The sequence below is a fragment of the Sceloporus undulatus genome, chromosome 4, assembly GCF_019175285.1.
Source record: "Sceloporus undulatus isolate JIND9_A2432 ecotype Alabama chromosome 4, SceUnd_v1.1, whole genome shotgun sequence".
Classification (NCBI taxonomy): Eukaryota; Metazoa; Chordata; class Lepidosauria; order Squamata; family Phrynosomatidae; genus Sceloporus; species Sceloporus undulatus.
The window spans coordinates 251,243,950-251,262,709 of NC_056525.1; the positions used below are offsets into that span (position 1 = coordinate 251,243,950).

The 18,760-nt window shown below is 59.1% G+C and overlaps 4 protein-coding genes across 7 annotated transcripts in view; 2 read left to right on the forward strand and 2 right to left on the reverse strand.

The window, feature by feature from the left end:
* The window catches only part of NRBP2 (nuclear receptor binding protein 2), a 12,869-nt gene extending 12,040 nt beyond the window's left edge, over positions 1 to 829 (reverse strand). The window contains exon 1 of one of the 2 annotated variants that reach the window (XM_042463677.1): positions 596 to 829. In XM_042463677.1, the coding sequence (XP_042319611.1) occupies positions 596 to 727 (132 nt within the window). In that variant the 5' untranslated portion in view covers positions 728 to 829. The remainder of the gene's footprint in view (positions 1 to 595) is intronic. The other variant, XM_042463676.1, reaches the window with a different exon arrangement.
* Positions 1 to 18,760, reverse strand: part of GRINA (glutamate ionotropic receptor NMDA type subunit associated protein 1) — a 595,197-nt gene that overhangs the window by 365,795 nt on the left and 210,642 nt on the right. The window lies entirely within an intron of this gene.
* PUF60 (poly(U) binding splicing factor 60) lies at positions 4,272 to 15,569 on the forward strand. 3 transcript variants are annotated; one of them, XM_042463675.1, is made up of 11 exons: positions 4,272 to 4,717; positions 7,429 to 7,524; positions 8,812 to 8,901; positions 9,656 to 9,706; positions 11,664 to 11,825; positions 12,255 to 12,347; positions 12,851 to 13,064; positions 13,327 to 13,517; positions 13,858 to 14,002; positions 14,761 to 14,996; positions 15,148 to 15,569. In XM_042463675.1, exons 1-11 carry the CDS (start codon positions 4,685 to 4,687, stop codon positions 15,445 to 15,447), a joined length of 1,611 nt encoding a protein of 536 aa, XP_042319609.1. In that variant the 5' UTR covers positions 4,272 to 4,684; the 3' UTR covers positions 15,448 to 15,569. The 3 variants fall into 3 exon arrangements, with proteins under 3 accessions (XP_042319609.1, XP_042319608.1, XP_042319607.1); XM_042463673.1 differs by lacking the exon at positions 4,272 to 4,717 and adding an exon at positions 4,847 to 5,133; XM_042463674.1 differs by lacking the exons at positions 4,272 to 4,717; positions 9,656 to 9,706 and adding an exon at positions 4,840 to 5,133.
* The window catches only part of LOC121928653 (protein scribble homolog), a 31,844-nt gene continuing 29,019 nt past the window's right edge, over positions 15,936 to 18,760 (forward strand). Inside the window, 6 exon segments of the mRNA XM_042463662.1 lie at positions 15,936 to 16,219; positions 17,143 to 17,260; positions 17,700 to 17,778; positions 17,913 to 18,002; positions 18,116 to 18,172; positions 18,428 to 18,491. Of these exon segments, the coding sequence (XP_042319596.1) occupies positions 16,058 to 16,219; positions 17,143 to 17,260; positions 17,700 to 17,778; positions 17,913 to 18,002; positions 18,116 to 18,172; positions 18,428 to 18,491 (570 nt within the window). The 5' untranslated portion in view covers positions 15,936 to 16,057.

An 18,760-nucleotide genomic window follows, 5' to 3' on the forward strand; every position in this document is an offset into this window, starting at 1 on the left:
CCTTCAGCTGGCCCAGGGAAGGCTGGCCCTTGCCAGAGGCCCCAAGGACCGGTCAGCCAGGAGGGGCCCTGCTTTCCATGCCAGGGAGGGCGAGGGGGCGCCCCAAAGGCAGGGGGCCGGAGGAAGCACCAGGAGGGTGAGGCCCAAGACCCAAGCAAGGCCCATCCTAGGCCTGGCAGCTGGACGATAAGCTCCAAGGAAGATAAGCAGCTGCCCTCCGGCCCCGCCCTCCCCAAGGGCTGACCTTTGACCGCGACGCCCCTAGTCTTGAACCCAGAGCCAGGCAGAGGGCGGGGCGGGGCGGGGCAGACTGGCCGCCTCCCTCTCTGGGCCGAGGCCGGGGCTTCTGCCCCGCCTGGGCCTCGCTCGGGGCGGCCCTCCCGAGGCGTCTCTGGGGGGCGGAGGCCTTCCATCGGGGCCCAGAAGGGGAAAGGCGCCTTCACGCAGCCCCATCGCTGGGGGGGGGCTGGGGGGGGGTCTGGGAAGGGGTCCCTTGGCCCCGGGGCTCCCTCCCCTCCCCTCCTCTGCCGGACCGGGCCCCAGGACCCTCCCTTTCCCAAGGCCACCGGAGGGGCTCCCCGGGCGGGGTCCGCACCTGCTCCTTGCGCTTCTGCCAGCGTCCGCAGGGGCTCTCCTCCAGGACCTCGCTCTCGTCCTCGCTCTCCTCCGTTGTTGCCGCCGCCGCCGCCGAGGCCCCCGGCTCTGGCTCCGGAGACGCCCCCGACATGGCGCTACTGGCCCCGGCGGGGAGCAGCAAGGCAGGCCGGGCCCTCGCCCTCCGACGCCCCTCGCTCGCTGGCGCTGGGGGCAGGCAGCCGAGCGGGAGGGAGGGAGGGAGGGAGGGAGGGCGGGCTAGCCTCCGCCTCCTCCTCCGCCTCCTCCTCCGGAAGGGAAGGCGGGCCCAAGGCGCAGGTCCAAGAAAGGACGGCTTCGTAGAACCCCAGAAGAGTTGGAAGAGACCCCAAGAAGGGCCCTGGTCCAGTCCAAGCCCCCCTTCTTCCGCCATCGGCTTTCCAAGGCGCCGCAGCCCTGGCTCCCAGGAGGGGAAGCTCTTTCCCTGCAGCTTGCCTCCATTGCTCCTTTGGGTCCTAGTCTTGCTCCCTCCTCAACATGGCATCCCTCCAATGATTGAAACTCTACTCAGCAAAATGGAAGGCAGCAGGAAAAGAAGTCGCCAAGGAAGTCCCAGCTGCTGCCCAGAGTTTGCAAGACCTGAGGAGTCCTTTGAGGGTCGCCATGGTGCCCGGGGGGGGGGTCTCATTCAGAGGGTGGCCATAGTTCAGTCGACTGGAAAGCTGCTGACAGCCTTGTGAACCTAGCAGTGAAGGATGCTGGGAGCTGCAGTCTGCCTCAGCAGCACCTGGCGGCTGGTAGGGTAGCACCTCCCCTATGTGTGGGCTTCCAGGGGATGGGCCTTGCCTTTCGTGGGCTCCTTCTGCCCCCAGCCTGCCCCCCCCCCCGTCAGAGAAGTGGTCAAGGAAGGGGTTTGGGGCACAGGGGGGCCCTTGTTGTGTGGGGAGAGGCCCTCTGGCCGCTTGGAAGAAGACAAGGCACTGCTCTGGTGCTGGGGATGAAGTAGGCAGACCTCTGGCTCTGAACCGGAACGACTGGCTCAGGAGACAGGTGCGCCTGTAGGAAAGTGCTGGGATCCATGAAGCAGAACATGCTGCATGCCCTGGGCATCATGGGCTCCTGGCCTAAAACAGGATAAAACCCTGCAGGATCCTTGGGTATAAAGCTGGATCACTTTGAGTTTGTAAATACCGATGAAGTGGACAGGCTCCTTGGATGTGTCAAGCAGACGAGGTGCGCGCTCGATCCCTGCCCTTCTTGGTTGACCGCCCAGGAAGGAGATGCCATAACTACACCGTTAGGATTAATAACCAGCGCATCCTTCCGGGAGGGAAATTGAAATTAGCAGTGGTTAAACCGCTGCTGGAAAAACCCTCCCTGGACCCCCTGGTGAGAAACCATTATAGACCGGTCTCCCTGCTGCCATTCCTGGGCAAGGTGATCAAGAGAGCGGTCGCCTTCCAGCTCCAAGCTGTCTTGGATGAAACTGATTATCTGGACCCACTTCGATCCGGCTTCAGGGTGGGATGCGGAGTTGAGACTGCCATGGTCGCCTTCGTCGATGATCTCCGTCTGGGCACCGACGGGGGAAGCGTGGCCTTGCTGGTGCTCTTGGACCTCTCAGCGACTTTTGATACCATCGACCACGGTATCCTTCTGGAGCGCCTGAGGGAGCTGGGCATCATCGGGGGCACTGCGCTCCAGTGGTTCCGATCCTACCTCTCTGGCAGATTCCAGATGGTGAAGCTGGGGGACACTTTCTCCTCTAAGAGGGACCTGGCATCTGGTGTCCCTCAAGGAGCTGTTTTGTCCCCCATGCTGTTCAACATTGACATGAAACCGCTGGGAGAGGTCATCCGGAGACGTGGGGCGCGGTGTTATCAGTACGCTGATGACACCCAGATCTATCTCTCGATGTCTCCGACTGATGCAGTGGACTAAGGATGGCATCTCTCCTCTGAATGCCTGCTGGCGTCAGGTCAGGTTAATAATGGGCTGGATGAGGGAAAACAGACTCAGATTGAACCCAGAGAAGACGGATGTACTTGTGATAGGCTCCTCGGGTCTAAGGAAGGAAGTTTGCCTACCTGTCCTGGATGGGGTCACACTTCCCCTGAAGGACGGAGTTCGCAGTCTAGGAGTACTTCTGGACTCATCTCAGGTAGATGCGACGGCCAGAAGTGCTTGCTATCAGCTTCGGCTGATAGGCCAACTGCGACCACCCTACCTAGACCGAAGGGACCTTGAAACGGTGGTGCACGCTCTGGTAACCTCTCGCCTAGATTTCTGTAATGCGCTTTACATGGGGCTACCCTTGTACCAAGTTCGGAAGCTTCAGTTAGTGCAGAATATGGCAGCCAGGTTGGTCACTGCTTCATCAAGGTTTGACCATAATATGACACCTATCTTAAAAGATCTTCACTGGCTCCCTATTTGCTTCTGGGCACAGGACAAGATGTTGGTTATGACCTATGAAGCCCTGCATGGCTTGGGCCCGAGTTACTTGAGGGACCGCATCTCCCTCTATAATCCGCCTCGCACTCTTAGAAGATCGGGTAAGAACCTCTTGCAGATTGCAACCTCTAAGTACGTGGCTACTCATCAGCGGCTCCGAGACTCTGGAACAGTCTTCCTGAGGAGATCTGACCGGTGGCCTCGCTAGAGACATTTAGAAAAGTGGTTAAACCGAGCTTTTTAGCCGAGCATCCCCCCCCCCCCGGATATGATAGGCATGCTATGCCCCCCCGTCTGTGTATGATCCCTGCCTTGCTTGTTGGTGCTGTGGCTGTTGTCTGATGTTGGAGATGTGATTGTTTTGAGCTGCTTTTCATGGACTTTGGATGTAAGCACTCTGTGCTGTTGTTACTGAGTCTCTGGCCCCGCTTCCATCCACCGGGAAGCCAGGCGGGGAAACAGACATTGTTGTTATTATTATTATTGCGACTGCTTAATTTCTTTGGGCCTGATGCCTTTCCCCCTCCGTTTTTCTTTCAGTGCTCTAAGATGGCCAAGGAGCACCTTGGTTGTTTTCGTTATGTATGGCAAGGCTTCTCCGGACGATGGCTGGAGAAGCCCAGGAGGGGGGGATGCCTGCCTTCTGCAGCCCAGAGGTGGCATTTCCGCTCACTCCTTCACACTTGGTTTCTCTGAGGGGATTGACGGCTACCACCACACCACCCTGTGCTGCTATTGAGTCTCTGGCCCCGCTTCCATCCACCGGGAAGCCAGGCGGGGAAACAGAAACTCTTATGACTTGGGCCGAGGAACAGGCCTCGCTTTCTTGTTAGGAGCCTCCGGAGGAAAGAGCCGCCTCCTGCCGGTGCTTCCTCCTGAGAGGCCCAGGCGCAGGGCAGCACCGCTTCAGCTCCCCTGCCGCCTCAGGGCCAGGGCCCCCCAGAGCCCTCCGGATTCCTAGCGCGGAGGCAGGGCGGCTCCGCAGGGGCCTCTGGGCCTTTCCGTGGCAGAGACGAGAGAAGCGGCTTCCTCTCCAGGGAAGCTCCCTCTTCGCCCCGAAAGCAACAGGAGCGAGGTCAAGATAAGCGCCGGAGGAAGGCTCCCGCGGCATTCTGGGGCCTGTAGTCCAGGGAGGGCTAAAAGGGCCTCTGGCTGGGAACTACAGGCCCCAGGGATCCGCTCGGGCCTCGCTCCGCCCTGGAGGCGTCCCTTCGGTCTCCCTCCACTGCACCCAATCAGCATGCCAGCCTTGGATGATTGGCGGGCCCAAGGCGACGCGGAGGCGGGCCTCTGCGCCTGATCGACAGAGCGCTTCCCGCCACTTCTGGGCGAAGGATCTTGTCTCCGCTATCGCGAGATCTCGGAAATCACAGCAAGTTTCCCTTGGAAGCAGGACTTCCTGTTTGGCCCCTTTCGCCCGCTCTCTGGGGAAGCGACCCGCCCCCTCGCGAAGGAAAGGCGCACGCGGACCTCCACGCTCCCGCGCCCTACGGAGGGCGAGAACGGCAGCCCTGTAGAAACCGGAAGTGGGTGAGCGGAACTGCCACGGGGCCGCTCTAGCCACCCTCTTCTTCCTGTCTCCATCGCACGCTCTCCCGGCGGCCGCTCAGTTCTCGCGAGACGCTCTCGCGCGGAGGAGGAGGAGGAGACGGCGAAGATGGCGGCAGCGGCGACGACGGCGATCTCGCTGGTGAGCCGTTGGCGCAGAGGCGGGCGGGTGGAGCCGGGGTCCGGGCTCGAGCCTTGAGGAGGAGCTGCTCGCGCGCTTCAGGGAGCGGGACCGGGCCGGGCTGCGGCGGCCGTAGCTCCGCTATAATTCGGCGTCTTCGCGCGAGGAGGGGCGCTCGCGAGGCGTCGACGGGACTACGTTTCCCGGCGGCCTTCGCGCGCGGATTGCGCACGCGCTCCATGTGCTTCCGAGTGGCTTGTGTTTGGGCCTCTGGCGCGCATGCGTGGTTCGTCCCGCGGGCGGGCGGCTGCTGAGGGCCGTCTGGGCGGGAAAAGCGCTCCTGGAGCGCCATGGCCCTGCCTTCTCCGCCGCCTTCTCCTCGGTCTCCCGGCGGCGATGCTCCAGGCGGGCCCCCCGAACCGGCCCCGGCACGCCAGGCATGCAGGCCGCCTCACGGGGGAAGAGGGGGCCCCTGGGGTCTTCCTCGGATCTCTCGGCCCTTGGCCTTCCCAGAGGCAGGGGAGGCCCCTCCAGCCGGTCTGGACTTCAGCTCCCAGGGTTCCTGGCAGTGGGCCAAAGCGGCAAGGGCTTCTGGGAAATGAAGTCCAAATCACACGGAGGGCCAGGGGTTGGGAACCGCCGCTTAGCATACGAAGCCCTCGACCATAGAATTATAGAACAATCATAGAGTTGGAAGAGACCCCAAGAAGGGCCCTGATCCAGTCCAGCCCCATTCTTCTGCCCTGCAGGAAGTCCCAATCAAAGCATCCCCATTGAGAGATGGCCGTCCAGCCTCTGCTTAAAGACAGCCTCCAAAGAAGGAGACGCCACTATAATCTCCGAGGAAGGAGTGGGTTCCTCTGTCAAACAGCCCTTTCTCTCAGGAAGTTCCTCCAAATGTTGAGCTGGAAGCTCTTTTCCTTCAGTTTGCATCCATTGCTCCATTGGGTCCTGTTCTCTGGAGCAGCAGAAAACAAGCTTGCTCCCTCCTCCTCCTCAATGTGGCATCCCTTCCAATATTTAAACAGGGCTGTCATATCACCTCTTAACCTTCTCTTCTCCAGGCTAAACATCCCCAGCAGTTCCTTCAGTCGCTCCTCATAGGGCTTCATGGTTTCCAGACCTTTCACCGTTTTAGTCACCCTCCTCTGGACACATGGCTCCAGTTTCTCAATGTCCTTTTTGAATTGTGGGGCCCAGAACTGGACACAGAATTCCCGGTGGGGCCTGACCAGAGCAGAATACCAGTCCCACTGGGCCAGCGCTTCCTTCCTCAGGAGGGAACTGGAGCTGCCACAGTTGTCCCTCGGCAGAAAAGATGCGCCAAGCGCTCCCTTGAGGCCTTTGCTAAGCCTAAAGGAAGCGCGCATGGCTTCCGTTGTGTTGTCACAAACGTTCCCATAAAAGGTGAAGCCGGGGGCTCTCAGGGCCGGCTCCCAGAGATTGAGGTGGGTTTTTTGGGCTCTGTGGCACGGCTGCTGGCAGAACATCAGGAATAAACTCTTCTGGAGCACAGCCACGAAGCCTGGAAAACCCACAAAGAGTTGTTCCCATAAAACGTCCACGCAGAGTTTTGGATGTGTTTCAGGGTGACCCAGATGCTCCAGGCCAGGTCAATGTGTCCCTTTTCTCTGGAGACCCGCATCGCTGGCAGTGAGCCTGGGGCTGGAGGCCAGGCCCTTGGGGTCAGTTGCCGCCTCTCTCAGAAATGGGCTGCTTTGCACATGGCCATCTCCTTCCTCTCTAGCTTTCGCTGCTTGCTTCTCCTGTCTACATTTGGGCTTCTCAGGTTTCGTAGCTCCACTTGCGCTGTGCCATCTGGTTGCCTGCCAGCTGGGTGCCTTTAGCCAGCAAGTCTCCTTCACAGACTCATAGTGGGAAGAGACCCCCACGGGCCCTGATCCAGCCCAGCCCCGTTCTGCCGTTCAGGAAGCATGTTGGTAGCCCAGGTCCCCTCTGCTTTTACTCACTGGATTCAACCTGCCTGGCTACCTTGCAGTTGGCCCCTTGCAGCGCCTCCAGGATACTGGGCTATAAGGTGCCAGATGGACCTCTGCATCTGCCCCAGGGTTTTGGCCTCATGCATCAGTTCTGCATGTGTTTGTGAGGCAGCTGTGGCGGGTTTGGTTGAAAACAAGGACTTCTGTAGCAACACATGCATAGAACGTGCGACAGAAGTTCTTTGACAAGCGGTAGATCATTGTCTCGGGTGACACATCATAAAGATGGTTTTGCAAGTGTACTGCAGAGTCCTGTTGGTCACATTGGGTATGCTATTTCCATGTGGGCTCTTGGAGTCTGTTTCCTGCGTGCTTTGCAAGCTTTCACTGCCATGCGTGTGCCGCACTTGCAGCAGCTGCCTGTCTGCCTGGTCAGGCCTCTGGTGGTAGCCATGGGCACCATGGCCCATGCGGAAGAAGGGGCAGCTGGGGTGTCAGAGCACACTGGCACAGGGCTCTGGGTATCTTTCCCCAGGGGCATGTCCTCTGCAGAGTCTGTTGGGCTTCCTTTAGGCTTCACTTTCCAGGAATGCAAGCTGGTGGTCAGCTAGAAACCTTGCAGGATGGGGAGGCCACTCTTAAGAGAGGAGAAGTCTCAAGGAGGAGGAGGAGGAGGAGGCAGTCCTCCCAGTGTGTCTTTTTCCCTGATGGATGCTTAAGCCCTGGAGGCTCTCTCTGAGGCTTCGCCCAGGGTAGGCTCCCTTTGTTTGATGACTCTTTCTCTTCTTTCAGAGCACTGAGACAGTCAAGGTGGAAAATGGACAGAGCACAGCGGCCAAACTGGGACTCCCTCCTCTCACCCCAGAGCAGCAGGAGGCTCTTCAGAAGGTGAGGGTGTCACTGGGGCTTTATTGCTTGCCTGCTTGGCCCTCTCTGTCCAGCCTGTTACCGTTCCCTTTGGTCCAGAGGAGAAACACCAGGGATTGTGTGTGTGTGCAAGTGCGCGCGCACGTAGAAGAAAGGGGGATGGTGCGATGGTGGTGGTCTGGCCATGCCAGCCACAAAACTTTAACCGGGGGGGAGGGGGCTCAAAGTGAAGTCTGAAGATGCTCACCTAAGGTGGTTATGCCACTGGGCCAAGACCCTCCCCCTTCACAGAACAGGAAGCCTAGTGCTCCTTCTCTGCCTTTCCAGAAACTAAGGCCAAGGATACTGGTGCTGGAAGCACACCAGATCCCAAATTGGCTTGAGCCCTGGGCACAACTGCACAGCCTCAATGCCGACACTGAGCTCAGGGGTCTTGGACCTGGCATTCCCTCTCCTGGCACTGCTTCAAGTAGAGAGTTCAGACTTTTGTGCAGACCTACCCAATAAACATCTTGGCCAAGCCAGGGTTTCAGTCATGGTGAGAAACCTAGGGAAAAGATTTTTGTGGGGAGGAGAGGGAAGTGTTCATCATTATTATTTATTTTGTTTATTTATATCCCGCTTTCTTCCCAGGACAGGGACTCAAGGTGGCTTACAAATCTAAAACAGTCCAAGTTAAAACACTATAAAACATGCAAAATACAAGTTTAAAAAACAATTAAACAGTTCAAACCATTAAAACCATTACATTATTAAAATTTAAAGCTTAAAATCTTTAAAACAAAAACAAAACAGCATCCCTGTCATGCAAAATCCTGGTGGCATAGAAACGTCTTTACCTGCCGCCAGAAGGACAGCAGGGATGGCACTATCCTGGCTTCTTTAAGGAGGGAGTTCCAGCGCTTGGGAGCAGCCACTGAAAAGGCCCTTTCTCTTGTTCGCACCAAACGCGCCCGAGGGGGCACTGGGACAGAGAGAAGGACCTCTCTCGATGACCACAATATTCTCGGGGGCTTGTACAGGGAGATACGGTCCTTCAAATAGCCTCGACCCAAGCCATATAAGGCTTTATAGGTCAACCCCTTCCCATTATCCTCTAGGACAAGTTTTCAAGTTCAGTGGAAAAATGGGAAGTTTTTGAGAATGCAGAGAGAAATCTCCAAGCTGTTTGTATTGTATGCCTCTTCTGGATCTCTCTGTGTTCCCTTTCCCTGGCGCTGGTGCACATACCTGGCACTGCTGTGCTGCGGGCGCATGCTGGTCCTCTCCGTGACTCTTTGTTTCCCTCACTGCTCCCCTCCACTCCAGGCCAAGAAGTACGCCATGGAGCAGAGCATCAAGAGCGTCTTGGTGAAGCAAACGATTGCCCACCAGCAGCAGCAGCTCACCAACCTCCAGGTGAGGCCCTTGCCAGGGAAGCCCATGTCTCCCCCCCTCCTGCCCCCAAAGGTGGAGGCCTCTGTGTGCACTTAGAGCCACTACTGCACAGCCCTGAGGTCTGTCTGGAGCAGCTACTTTCGCTTCTGTTTCCACTGTGAAATTGAAGCATGGCTCCTTCAGCCCACCCTGCAAGGTTTAAGGCCCACAGACCTGCTTGCATTTGCTACTCTGGGAGTGGAAGCTTAGGTGCTTAAAGAGGGAAAAGGGGATTGAGAGTGAATTGAGGAGGGAGGGAGATTGGAAGAGCTGAGCTCCCTGCTTGGGGGGGGGGGGTTGCTCTAATCCTGTCCTGAGTAAGGTGTCTGGGGTGGCTAGATGCATTGCCATGGAAGGGGGAGTGCATGGTGCCTGTTGTAGAATGCAGGACAAGCTCTTAGCTGCTGAGGAAGGCATACTCCCCCCCCAGCCTCCCCCCACCAGAGTTGTAAACTGGGTAGGAGAAGGAAAGGTGGATGGGAGGGCTGGAGCCAGGCACTTTGGGCAATCTGGTCCGCTTCCTGTGGTTAGGTAGCCTGTTGTGGGTTAAAGAGGATGCGTCCCAACTTTCCTGAACCTGCCCCCTGCTCCCTGGGGCTGTGCAGAGGCGGCAGGCAGAAAGGAAGGAAGAAAGAAAGAAAGAAAGAAAGGAGGGTCCTCTTCCACTTGAGATTTGACGAAAAGCCGTCGTATGCTCAGCTCCCACAGACTGAACTCTGTCTTTACTGTCTTTCAGATGGCAGCAGTGACAATGGGCTTTGGAGATCCTCTCTCACCTTTACAATCGGTCAATAGACACATTCACTTCTTCTGGGGCACGGGGTCATAGTCAGGGCCTAGCATGGGGAGGCCGTAGCTGTTACCTCCCCCCTCCCTTCTGGTCGCTCCCTCCCGCCTGCCCGCCAGCCATAGACCCACCTGCTCTGGACACACTTGCCCACCAAGGCCGGGAGGGAGCACCTGGGTCTGGGGGAAACCGACCCTGTAGCAGCACTGGGCAAAGAAAGAGAAAGAGCATTAGATCCAAGAAGCTGGGAGAGCCGCATTTCTAGGGACGCTGAGGTCCTGACCCCAAAGTTACTGCCAAGGTAACTCGCCAGTGGGCCACCATGGGGCACCAGAGGCCTGGCAGCTGGGCATGGGTATACCGCAGGCACATTAGGTGAGAACTGGATCCCCTCCTTGCAGGACATCTTGGCTAGGAGGCACGGGCAGGCAGTTGGCAGCTTCTTGCCCAGGTGTTAGTTGTTGAGGACAGTGTGCCCACACTCCTCTCACTGGAGTTGACGCAGAGGCCCAGTTTGCCCAGGGGGCAGGCTGGGTCCTCCCTCCTCCACTGTGGAGGGTGGCAGGCAGGCAGGCTGGCTAGCTAAGAGAGCAGCATTGGCTGGGCCTTAGTGGGCAGAAGCTCAATATGGCTGCCCCAGTTACTGCTGTGTGGCAGTCAAGAGGGTAGTAGTTAGGCTGAGTCAGGAGCCATCGAAGGGTCTGGCTTGTGGGGGCATATTTACTCATGTGCCCCTGGACAGTTTGCTGGGCTTGACCGTAGGCAGCGACTGCTCCCCTGAGGCTCGGCTGGGCTTAGCTAGGGTCAGGGGTGGGTGGGGATGGGCAGGCCTTTGATGTGAATGATCCACTTGCTATGTGGCCAGATGCCCATCCCAGGGAAGTGATGGCAGCAGAGGCAGCAGCCACGGTGGCTTTCCAAATGGCTGGCACAGATGGCTTGCCTTAGGAGGGGGAGTCCCTGGGTGGAGGTGGCCTCTTTTTGCCCCCACGCGCTTCCGTTGCAAGTGCATGCTGCCGCTCTCCCTAACTCTTGGCTCTGCTGGCTCCTGAACGCTGGGGAGTGTGTTGAGGTTCTCCAGTCCGCCCCCACAGGCCCCAGTTTCCTTAGTGTGAGGGAGGGAGCAGGTGGGGCTGGGTAGTCCCATACTCGCCAGACCTCTTGGGGGGTGGATGGGCAGTCTGGGCTGACTAGGCAGCCAGACTTTCCTGCCGGTGGCTCAAGGAGAGTTTCTAGCTGTAATCCTGTCCTTTTTACCCTCCTCTTCTTATAAGGGAGGCTTCCCCAACCATAGGAGTTTTGGAGCCTTCAGCTGGGCCTCACTGAAGAACCCAAATGTGACCCCAAGTATCACGAGGGGGAGCCCACACAGTCTTCTGGGCTCTGGCTAACTGGGAGGCACGTGCCCCACCCTATTAGTGTTTATTGTGGGTTTCAGGGGAAGGCAGCCAGGGAGGCTGCTCTCTCAAACCCCAGGTAGCAGTTGTTGCCTCTTCTGCTGGCCTTGGGTGCAAGTTCTGCTCTCCCAGGCCAGGCAAAGGAATAATACCACTGTAGCTGGCATATCTGGCCACCATCCAGGTTGGGAAGGAGTAAGAGAGGGGATGTTTTCAGAAGGTGCCCACTGGGAGGGGAAGGCAGGGGCCTGGGGGAGTGGGGAGGGGCGTGGGCGGTCTGTGTGTCAGGCAAGGAGGAGAAGTAGCTCAGAACTGGATCTCTTGCTGTCCTGGGGTGGGGGTGAACGGGTGGGCGAGGGACCCCTTTCCCCCACTTGCAGGCGTGAGATGGCCAGGGTGGGCTTGGATGCGGTTGCTGAGAGGTGCTGGCCCTTCCCAGAAGAGTTTACTCTTGCTGCTCTGGAGCCCCCGCTGCTCCTGGGGGGGGGGGGGGGGGGGTTGTCTTCATCCAAGGCTGCTCTGCCCCCCAGCTGACCAGGCAGCCCTTCTCTCTGATACAGATGGCCGCCCAGAGGCAGCGGGCCCTAGCCATCATGTGCCGGGTCTATGTGGGCTCCATTTACTACGAGCTGGGAGAGGACACGATCCGGCAGGCCTTTGCCCCCTTTGGCCCAATCAAGAGCATTGACATGTCTTGGGATTCTGTCACCATGAAGCACAAGGTGTGTACAGTGAGTGTATTTTGTTGAGCGGGGAAAGCGCATGTCAGCGCTGCACAGTTGGAGCCCTGGTGGCGCAGTGGTTCAATGCCTGTACTGCAGCCATTCACTCAAAACCACAAGGTTGCGAGTTCAAGACCAGCAAAAGGGCCCAAGCTCCACTCAGGCTTGCATCCTTCCGAGGAGGGAGCTAAAATGAGTACCCAGACTGTTGGGGGCAAATTAGCTTACTTGCTAATTAGCTTACTTGCTGTTCACCGCTATGATCTTTGGAATAGCGGTATATAAATAAAACAAATTATTATTATTATTATTATTATTAAGGGCATGGGGTGGGAGGTGCCCCCCGTCCATCTGTCTGCCTGCCCGCCCCCTTGCCTGGACCCTTGCCCTGCGTGTTGCCTCATGTGCACCTCTCTTTCTCCACCGCAGGGCTTTGCCTTCGTGGAATATGAGGTGCCTGAAGCAGCTCAGCTGGCCCTGGAGCAGATGAACTCGGTCATGCTGGGAGGCCGGAACATTAAGGTGCGTTGTCACGGTTGAGACTGGCGCCAGATGGAGCTCTGGCTGCTTGGGAGAGCTCAGTGTTGCCTATTGTGTATCTCTTGTGCATCCTGTTTCTTGGAGGTTTGCTCACAAATGGAGAGGAGAAGGGGGGGTCTCTGTAGCCTACCACACTCCCCCCCCCCCAAATGGTTGGAGACTTTTCTCCTGTCTTCTGACACACTTCAGGTTTCATGAGGTTCTGTGCACACCTTCACAGACATCCGGGCTTTTAGCTGCTTATGCTTGTCTTCATTTGGAAGGAGAATCCAGTAGATCATAGAATCATAGAGTTTGAAGAGATCATAAAGGCCATCCAGGCCAACCCCCTGCCATGCAGGAACTCTCAAAGCATTTTTGCCCTCTTGCAGAATTACTGAGCAGGCACACACTTTCCCTTTGCTAAAGGGAGATATTTTAGGGGGCGGTCCAAGTTTGTCTCGAGGCCAACTCCTTTTGTTGGTGACTGAGGGTCCATGTTGCAGGTTGGAAGGCCCAGCAACATTGGCCAAGCCCAGCCGATTATCGATCAGCTGGCAGAGGAGGCCCGAGCCTTCAACCGCATCTACGTGGCCTCCGTCCACCAAGACCTCTCGGACGACGACATCAAGAGTGTCTTTGAGGCCTTTGGGAAGATCAAGTCCTGCACGCTGGCTCGAGACCCCACAACAGGGAAGCACAAGGGCTACGGGTTCATTGGTAAGCCCAGGGAGCGTTTCCTCACCCTAGCAGCATGGAGGCCTGGCTGGTTTTCCTTTGGTTTTGGGGCTGTTGGTCGCAGCATCTCTGTGGGGTGCATTTGCAAGGCTTTTTCATCTTGGCTGCATGTCGGTGGTGGCAGTGCTCCTGGTGATGGATTGCTGGCTGTGTTTTGGTTCTGTCTTGCCTCCTTGATTTTGATGAGTCAGTAGCCACTTTGGGCAGGGAAGCTGTCCTCCTTCACGGGCTGCTCTTTCCACAGAGTACGAGAAGGCGCAGTCTTCCCAAGATGCTGTCTCGTCCATGAACCTGTTTGACCTGGGAGGACAATACCTTCGTGTTGGCAAAGCTGTAACTCCCCCCATGCCTCTCCTCACTCCTGCGACCCCAGGGGGCCTCCCTCCGGCAGCGGCAGTAGCAGCGGCTGCGGCGACGGCAAAGATCACCGCTCAGGTGAAGGAGGGGTCAGGCCCAGTCCACCTGGAAGAGGGGAGGGAGAGCGAGACGCTGGGACCACTGTTGACCAGTCAGAAGTAGTGATTCCCCACTCCTTGTCATTAAAGTGCCCCATGCAGAGGACCAGTAGCACGAAATGTCTGGAGCTGCTCTGCTACTCTTGGATGGGAGCTCTTCCCCTCCCCTCGCCAGCCCCTGGCAATGCTACCAGACCCCAGTTCCGAGTGTGGGCCTCTGCAGAGTATCCTCTGGGTGGGCAGAGGATTGCATTTGCCAAAGGGAAGATTGAGGCTGCCCGGGGAAAGCTGACCTTGTACTGCCACCTCTTCTCTTGCAGGAAGCAGTGGCCGGAGTGACTGGGGCGGCTGTCCTGAGCACGCTAACGACGCCAGGACTGGTGACGCCAGCATTGACTTTGGCACAGCCCCTGGGGGCCTTGCCGCAGGCGGTGATGGCCGCTCAGGCACCAGGTGTCATCACAGGTGAGCCTAGGTGGAAAACTCCCTCCCCTTCCAGTCCGGTTTCTGTCTTTAGCTGGACCCTGCAATGTCCTCCCAGACACCGGGCATTCCTGGCCTGCTTCTGTGAATTTGTTGGATCCCTCATTAGAAACTCCTCATCCTGACGTTCTAGTGTTTTGTGTGCATAGATCTGGCCTGGCCAGGTTCTGTGGGCCATGCATCATTTTTTGCACTGTTGCTCCCTCTTATTGCACCCTTCGCGGTGAATTAGCTGCAGTCTCTCCTCTTCTCCAGGCTTTCAGTATCCTTGCTGAGGGCCACAGACCAGCCCTGCATAGTAGAGACAAACTAATTCTCCGAAGCCGTAATTTGGGTCTATACTCTTCCCTTTAAAATGGAATTGAGGCTGTCAGTGTAGAGGCTGTTAGCCGTGAGGGGGAAATTGAGCCTCTGTCTTTGGGGGCAGTCTACCTCTGAGCACAAGGTGCTGTGGCCTGTGTACTTCCTTTGTGTGCCTCAGAAGGGCCCTGACTTTGGGAGTCTCACCCTTGTGCCCTGCCAGTACTCTTGCTGCCCCATGGGGCCCATGCAGCAGTGGCGGCCATGGCTTCCCCCTTGCATTCTCCATGCGTGGCCCTTCCTCGTCTCACCCTGCCTTTATGGTCCTGCTTCCCCCCCCCCCCCCCCTGATGTAGCTTAGGAAAGAGCTCCTAAGAGGTCTTGGGCTTTGTGGGCTGCCTTTAGGGGCGCTGCCTTGAACACCTGTGCCTTTCTTCCAGGTGTCACTCCCGCTCGCCCACCCATTCCTGTCACCATTCCCCAGGTGGGTGTGGTGAACCCCATCCTGGCCAGCCCCCCAACACTGGGCCTCCTGGAGGTGAAGAAGGAGAAGGAAGAGGAAGAGGTTTTCCAAGAGTCTGAAAGGCCCGAGATGCTCAGCGAGCAGGAGCACATGAGTATCTCTGGCAGCAGCGCCCGCCACATGGTGATGCAGAAGCTGCTCCGGAAGCAGGAGGTGAGGGGAAGCGCCCGGGGGCCCTCCAGCCCCTGCCAGGGCTTCCTTGGGGCGGCCGCAGAGCGGGTGGGGGCACGGGCGGGAAGCACCGGGTGGGCAGCCTTGGTGGTCCCAGAGGCCTGAGGGCTCTTGCTCTCTGCTCTCCCCGCAGTCAACGGTCATGGTCCTGCGCAACATGGTGGACCCCAAGGATATCGATGACGACTTGGAAGGCGAGGTGACCGAAGAGTGCGGCAAGTTTGGTGCCGTGAACAGGGTCATCATCTACCAAGAGAAGCAGGGCGAGGAGGAGGACGCGGAGATCATCGTGAAGATCTTTGTGGAGTTCTCCATGGCCTCAGAGACTCACAAGGCCATCCAGGCCCTGAACGGCCGCTGGTTTGCCGGCAGGAAGGTGGTGGCCGAGGTCTACGACCAGGAGCGCTTCGACAACAGCGACCTCTCGGCATGAACTCTGCTCCAGAGAGACTCTCCCCGCTTCCTCTCCCTCCCGCCGTGTTTGGGACGCCGCTGGGTCCGCGCCCGGCGCTCCCGCCATCTTTGTGTAGTTTGGATAAAAACGCAGGAAGAAAACCGCGTTCTGGCGTCTGTTGGTGTTCCGTCAGAGAATGGGTGGCGCGCGCGGGGAAGGGCAGGCGGGCGGGCGGGCGGAGAAGGCGGCAAGGGCCCTGCGCTGGGGCCAAGAGGCCAGGCAAGGGTCGGAGGGGGGTCAGAGGAGGGCAAGGGCTGCACAGGAGAGGCGCCCATGCTGCCCTGGGCTGCGAGGGTGGCGGATGGAGGCCTGGGCAGGAAGGCTGCTCTGAGGGACAGGCGGAGGGGGAGGAGGAGCGGCCGCTCTGGTCCTCTCTATGGTTCCGGCGCCTCCGGGGAGGGAGCTGCAGTGCTTCCGGGCCGCCCTTTCCCGGCGTGCCTTGCGGGGCGGAGGCGGGGCCCTGCCTCTGGTCCGGCGGAGAAGGAAGGCGAGCGGGAGGGAGGGAGGGAGGCGCGCCGGTTCCGCCTGAGCCATGGCCGCTGCGCCTCTGCCGCCGCCCTCCTGAGTTTCCCGGCCGGCTGCCAGCAGGATGCTCCGGTGCATGCCGCCGCTGTGGCGGTGCAACCGTCAGGTGGAGGCTCTGGACCGGAGGCACTGCTCGCTGCAGGCCGTGCCCGACGACGTCTTCCGCTACAGCCGCTCCCTCGAGGAGCTGCTCCTCGATGCCAACCAGCTCCGGGAGCTGCCCAAGGTCTGGGCCCTTTGTCTGGCCGCCGCCGCCTCCCGGAGCCAGGGAGGGTGGGAGGGGGGGTCGCCTGGTTGCAGCTGCTGCCTCCTCCTCCTCGGCCCTGTGAGCCAGGGCAGGGAGGGGGCTTCGGAGGAAAGGCCTCCCGGCCCAAAAGCGGGGCTCCAGCAGGAGGCCCTCTGGCCCCCAGCCCCTGCTTTGTTCCGGGGCGCCTGGCCCCCTCCCTCCCGGAGGCCCTCGGGCCAGTGCCCCTTGCTTGGGGGCAGGCTCCTCCTCCCCCGGGGCCGGTCAGCGGGGCGGGCTGGCGCTGGGCAAGAGAGCGGCTGAGGAAAGAGGGGCCCGGCTCTCGCAGCAGGAGGAGGAGGCGGCCGCGTGGGGCTGCCGGCTGCCAAGAGGGAGCGCTGCTTGGGGGGCGCCGCTGGAGCCCAAAGCCCCCCAGTGCCCCCTTTTGTGGGCTTTCAGAGTGATCCTTGCCTGCCCTGGGCCCTGGCTCAGTGCTAGGGAACCCTGGGAATTGTAGTTTATTGCAGTGGCTCCAGAGAACCTCTGACAGAAGGTTCTCAATGTCTCCCAAAACTGCAGTGTATTTTGGATCTCGGTCCCGGGAGCAGAAGCATGCAAAAGACAAAGAGTGCTTCCCCCCCCCCCCCCCCGCCCTGGGCGGAAGAGCCATGCCTCTGGCGCTTCCTTGGCTTGGCTGCGGGGGGGGGGCTTTTGTGCCCTTTGCCCCCTCCCTGTGGCCCTTGGAGTTGGGGGTTCAGACTGTTTGGGCTGCCTTTTTGGTAAGCCCCTCAGTCCTGCTAAGGGAAGGCCAGGCGGCTGTGCTCCAGTGGGGTCCTGGATCAGGAAGAAACCAAGGCCCCCTCCCCAACTGCTCAGCTAAGCAGTCCCCCCTCTTTCCTTCCTTCCTTCCATATCCTGCTCCACAGCCTTTCTTCCGGCTCCTGAACTTACGGAAGCTGGGCCTGAGTGACAATGAGATCCAGCGTCTTCCTCCCGAAGTGGCCAACTTCATGCAGCTGGTGGAGCTGGACATCTCCCGCAATGGTAGGTGGGGGGCCCAGAGGCTGGGAGGGGGGGGGGCTTCAGGGAAGGCCTTTTGGTGGAAGAGTGGCTGTGGGCCTGAGGAGAGCTATTACCCCACCAGCCTCATTTCCCCCCTTAAGGAGGAGTAGCGGTGGGAGAGGCCTTTCTGCTCAGTGCCTGTTTCCAAGGAGGGAAGGAGCTTGGGGCCAGAGCGGGGTGTGGGGGCATGGCCCTATTTCTCCTTCACAGCAGCACTCCTTCCTCCAGCTGCACCCCACTTCAGACCAGGACACCTCACAAGCTCCCCTCAAAATCACTCGGGGAGCAGGGAGGGGACCCCTGCTCAGGCTGCCCTATGGTGCTGGTGGGGGCTGTGCTGTGCCTTTGGCCCCCAATTCTTTGGGGCCTGTGGCACCTCGCAGAGAGTCTGACTGCCCCCCTCAATTTGGCCTTGTTCCAGACATTCCTGAGATCCCAGAGAGCATCAAATTCTGCAAGTCCCTGGAGATCGCTGACTTCAGCGGGAACCCCTTGTCCAGGTACCGATGGAGGTCCTTGGGGGCCCTCCTTGCCAGCTAATCCCAGGCCTCCTGGATTTGGGGGGGGAGGCAGCATATGGATGAGGTGCCTGTGGCCTGCTTTTCTCACCCCCACCCCCCCAACCTCCCCACAGGCTTCCTGAGGGCTTCACTCAACTGCGCAGCCTTTCCCACTTGGCCTTGAATGACGTCTCCCTGCAGCACCTGCCCAGCGACATTGGCAAGTGAGTTTGTGCCCGCAGGATTGTCGCTAGACATAGGGAGAGGACTGTTTGGCTGTGCCCTTCTGGGCCAGTTGATGGACACTCTGCCTCACTTCTTCTCCCGTCTGTTGTAGTTTAGCCAATCTGGTCACCCTGGAGCTGCGTGAGAACCTGTTACGGTCCCTTCCAGCGTGAGTGTCTATCTGTGGCCTGAGGCCCATCCGGAATGCTGGCCCCGTGGGGTGTGGGGGCTGATGGGGGGACTTCCAGTGTGGGGAGAGTGCTGCTAGGTGGGTTGCTTGTCGCTTGACACCCAAACCTCCCAGGGAGGGAAAGGAGGTGCCAGCTGCTGGACTTTTTCTCTGTGGAGCTCCCAATCCCAATGACTGGCTGGCTGGTTGGGCAAGCAGCCAACCAGCCCACTGGCCTCTTTCTCTGGCTTGCAGGTCACTCTCGTTCCTGGTCAAGCTAGAGCAGCTGGACCTTGGTGGGAATGATCTGGAAGTGTTGGTGAGTTGGGGGGCTATCCTAGGCATAGTACCGGTCAAAGTGATGGTGGGTCTAGTGTACAGCTTTTGACTGTTGTGCCACATACAGTGTTGGCCAGGGGCTGTCCTGGCCTTTGCCCCTGGCCTGGTCCTTGTCTTTGGAAGCTGCCTGCTTCTTCTGCTCAGCCCCCTGATCCAGCCGGGGGAGGAGGGAGTGCCCTGACAGAGACCTTGGGAGCTTCAGGAGAGCCTTGTGGGGAACGGGCTCTCCAGTGACACCTGCCTACTACT